This window comes from Pyxicephalus adspersus, chromosome 6 (assembly GCF_032062135.1).
Source record: "Pyxicephalus adspersus chromosome 6, UCB_Pads_2.0, whole genome shotgun sequence".
Classification (NCBI taxonomy): Eukaryota; Metazoa; Chordata; class Amphibia; order Anura; family Pyxicephalidae; genus Pyxicephalus; species Pyxicephalus adspersus.
Window position 1 is genome coordinate 35,912,966 of NC_092863.1, and position 4,449 is coordinate 35,917,414.

At 40.0% G+C, this 4,449-nt stretch overlaps 1 protein-coding gene across 1 annotated transcript; it reads left to right on the forward strand.

The window, feature by feature from the left end:
* The first annotated feature begins 706 nt into the window (after positions 1–706).
* Positions 707–2,771, forward strand: LOC140333528 (apelin receptor B-like). The gene has a single exon (XM_072415245.1). It carries the CDS (start codon positions 815–817, stop codon positions 1,904–1,906), a length of 1,092 nt encoding a protein of 363 aa, XP_072271346.1. The 5' UTR covers positions 707–814; the 3' UTR covers positions 1,907–2,771.
* The last annotated feature ends 1,678 nt before the right edge of the window (positions 2,772–4,449 follow it).

Consider the following 4,449-nt stretch of genomic DNA (forward strand, 5'->3'; position numbering starts at 1 on the left):
TTGAATTGCCAGTCTGGAACATACAGTATATTCACAAATTCATAAACGTGGGGAATGTTGCAGAAATGGCGTTTTAAAGGAACCTTTAGTGTGAGACACATAAAGGCTGCTGATCACTTAAAAGAATGCTAGTCGTCTGGCTGTCATGACAATCTTCTGGCTCTAACACCCTAACTCAGTGACCAGAGCAAGCATGTAGATCTAGATAATTAGTTCTGACATTGCTGAGCGCTTGTTTTGTACCAGAGGTTTAGAAAGAGCTAAAGTTTTAAAGTGTTTTCCTGGTGCATATTTCCTTCAGATTTTTAAAAAGAAGCAAATGTTTTGATAAATCTGAGAAGTGATGCTGAAAATAATTATCATATATGGCAGACACAAGTTTTGCATTTGTATCTTTTCATTTTTTTATACTGTTTACAAGAGAGAGGGGATCTATTTTACCAACTGAAATACCAATGTCCTCGCCTGTGGGAAACACTAGTAGATGGTGCAGTAATCCCACTAGTACATATTTTCTGGGGGAGACTGCAGGGGATGCAGATGGGAGGAAAGATGAAGATAGTGAGGGAGGCTCAGAGCCTGGGGAATAGGAGGGGAGGAGCTGAAATAACACGGGTAGCCTCCTGATTGATGTCAGTGGGTGGCCTTTTGCCTTTAATTTGTCTTTCTGGGGGTGGGGAGTTCAGGGGATTCTTTAAAGACTTTGAGTGAAGGCTGTTTTCATATCTCAGGTCAGAGCTCAGACTGACTACAGAGCCTGGAATCTATTGCTTCCACAAGTTCAGAATCCTTAACTGCCTCTCAGCTTCCAACAATGCCAAACTATGAAGAAGAAATGCAAAATAATGAGTCAGAGTATTTTTACTATGACAACCTAAATGGAACTGATGATTGCACTGAAAAGGACTGGGACTTATCATCGTCTTTGCTACCTGTATTTTACATGCTTGTGTTTGTCCTGGGACTATCTGGAAATGGTGTAGTCATCTTCACAGTATGGAAAGCAAAGCCCAAAAGGAGATCTGCAGACACCTATATAGGTAACCTTGCCATTGCTGACCTGGCTTTTGTGGTCACCTTACCCTTATGGGCTACCTACACCGCTCTTGGCTTCCACTGGCCATTTGGATCTGCGCTGTGCAAGATCAGTAGCTACCTGGTGCTGCTCAATATGTTTGCCAGTGTTTTCTGCCTCACCTGTCTGAGCTTTGACAGATACCTGGCCATTGTTCACTCACTCTCCAGTGCCAACCTGCGCTCCCGTTCAACAACTGTACTGTCCCTGGGAATTATATGGTTCTTCTCAGGGTTTTTGGCACTACCCAGTTTGATTCTCCGTGAAACACGCCCTGATGGCAACAAGACTGTCTGTGACCTGGACTTCACTGGCTTCTCCGAAAAAGAGAACGAGAATTATTGGATTGGAGGGCTCAGCCTCCTCACCACTGTGCCAGGCTTTCTTCTTCCGCTGCTTCTTATGACCACCTTTTACTGCTTCATTGGCTGCAAGGTAACTGTCCATTTTCAGAACCTTAAAAAAGAAGAGCAAAAAAAGAGAAGACTCCTGAAGATAATTATCACACTTGTTGTTGTGTTTGCTATTTGTTGGCTGCCATTTCATATTCTGAAAACCATCCATACCCTAGGACTCATAGGTGCTCTAGACCTTACCTGCTCACAGTTTAACCTGATTCTTAGCCTGCACCCTTATGCTACATGTCTGGCATACATCAACAGCTGCCTTAATCCTTTCCTCTATGCCTTCTTCGACCTTCGGTTCCGCTCCCAATGTTTTTTTTTTTTTGGACTTAACAAAACCTTCCATGGACAAATCAGCAACACCTCCTCCAGCCTAAGTGCCCAGACGCAAAAATCTGAAATACACTCTTTGGCAACTAAAGTTTAATTAAGATATAAAGGATGGACATGAAAAGCAAAGACACTGTTCATGTGAAATTTTGGAGGCTAATTGAACTTATCTCTGCTGGTAGAGCATTTGCTGATTAAGAAACAAGTCTGCTGGACTTTACTCTGGAGCCTGAAACATCTTACTGATGCCTCCTTTAGCTTGCACTAGGAATAACAGACAGAAAGTACTGTCTCCAGGACATCAAAGTCTTGTTCTGTCTCTCTCTGTAGTACAGGGGAGCTGGAAGGATAGGGCAAGATATGCACTGGGTTCAATGTTCATACTTAACCCTTAATGTTAATAGCCGGAAAATACAGTATTACACCGACTTATTCTTAGTACTTTGTGCATTACTTACAGACTTTAATTCTGTATATATTTGTCTTCATGAAGCACTTGCATAATGTTATAGAGCTTTTATAGAGAGATGTTATAGATCTAACACACTGTTATTTGTGGGATTTATAAATTGAAAGACAAATGTTAGAATTCTTTTTATTTTACATTGTTTTTCAGTGTGGAGTCTACTTTGTGGCAGACAAATGTTTAAGCTGCCCTTACAGAAGGGGTGAATTATCACCTGGGTTTGTGACCCTCTTATATTTCCTGCTTGACGTGTTGGGCAATCTCTGCTCTCTAGCTGCTGTGGAACTACAAGGACCAGCAAGGCTCAGATAATCCCAGACTGGAATTTGTCTTTTCACAGCAGTTGTATGGTTGTAGATTATCGAGCACTACAATGTATGTATGTAAATAAACAAATAATTGAATATAACATATCCCCTCGGAGAGGGGCGTTCGTTGGCAAAGAATGGTATACTTTTTGTTATATGATGCAATAAAATTCTTGTACTTAACAAAATTTGTTGTTGTTTGTTTATTTACTTAAACCATAAAAGGAAAATAATATATTAAACCAAATAAGCCTGTAATTTTTACACACAAAAATGAACGAAATATGTTTTTTAATCAACTAACTGAACTCTGATCAACTTGATATGTTCAGCTGATAACTGATTTCCCCAAAGATAAACTGACGCCAGAGGTGTTCGGCTGCTCTCCTACAAAAATCTTCCAATGAGAGGATTGTGTCTTTATGTTTGGTCTCCCTCAGATATCTGTGGCCTTTGATAAAAGGCCAGCACATCTCCCATATCTGCTGCAAGCTTTTGTAGGTATATCATGACACACCCTGAAACTATTGGGCGGATGCCAATGAATACTGTCTTGTACATAAACTTGTAGCTGGCAAAGCATTTATGACTTGTAAATTAGGGATATGGGGTTTGACGTCCTTAAGTGACACTATCTTGGACAAAGCTTTATATTCTCGAATTTCTTCTGGATTCACTGTCCTACAATCCAAAACCATTCTGGTACGTAAACAGGCGCTAATTTGCATTTGTGTTTGCAATAAGAACATTAGATGGAACAACCTAACATTCTCTAAAAAGATATCCATAAACTGCCAGCACTATACACAATCCATTGTACAGCAGTCATAGAAGTACACATGTACTAGGGTCATTTTGGGTGAAAGCCAATAATCCTACCTGTATGTTTTTAAGTGTGGGATGAAAGAGACAGCAACCTAGAAATAGAGACTACAAAAAAAAATCCACATAGGAAATGTTCCTTCTAGGAAAGTAACGTAAAATACCAGACGTGCAATGTCAGAGTGCTAACTAACTTTACAAGTCCTTTTTACAATCAAACATCATGTCAGTTTATTCTAATATTTATATTTATCACTATGATTATGACTATACTACTACTGTGCTAAAGTTATATATACCTTACTGTCTTCACACCCAATTCACACCCATGGGTAATTCTGTTTTTAATAATAATTGTCAGTTAAATAATACAAAACAGTGCAATCAGGTCACATAAAAGGGAATACAAACATCTATCATAACAAAACAACTGTATACAAAACAAAAATGTACAAAACAATAGGGAGGTGAGCAGGGTATCGGGGAATACAAAAGACACATCTATGAGAATCACAGAGCTTAAGATAATAAAATAAACTGAATATCATTTAAACCTAAAGCTACGTACACACTTCCAATTATTATCGGCGGAAAACGAACGACGAACGTTCCTGCACGATATATACGAACGATCGTATAGCACCGATCCTGCACATAGAGGTAACGACACGATCGTTCATAGATATTGTACATAGATACGATCGTTTAAGCGATAGAGGAACTATGTGCACGACAGGAAAGTGAACGGACGTTCGTTCATCACGCATGCTCTGAACATGGACGATCAACGAACGACCGTACACACGAACGATGTTCAACGATCGTCGTCCAATCCGATCCGCCGGTCCGGTCGTTCGTTTCCAGCGACTTTCCTCGTTCGTCGGCATCGTTGGTTACTTTTTTACGAACGATTTTTTGCCCAATCGATCGTTCGTCGTTCGATTGGAACGATAAAAATTGGAAGTGTGTACGCACCTTTAGTCTGGCAGAAAATGCAGCCAAATTGATTAAGGCTACGCACACGTCAGATGATTCTCATCAGAT

Excerpts from the sequence above, each read along its gene's own strand:
- LOC140333528 (XM_072415245.1), top strand. The coding sequence starts at position 815 with ATGCCAAACTATGAAGAAGAAATGCAAAATAATGAGTCAGAGTATTTT.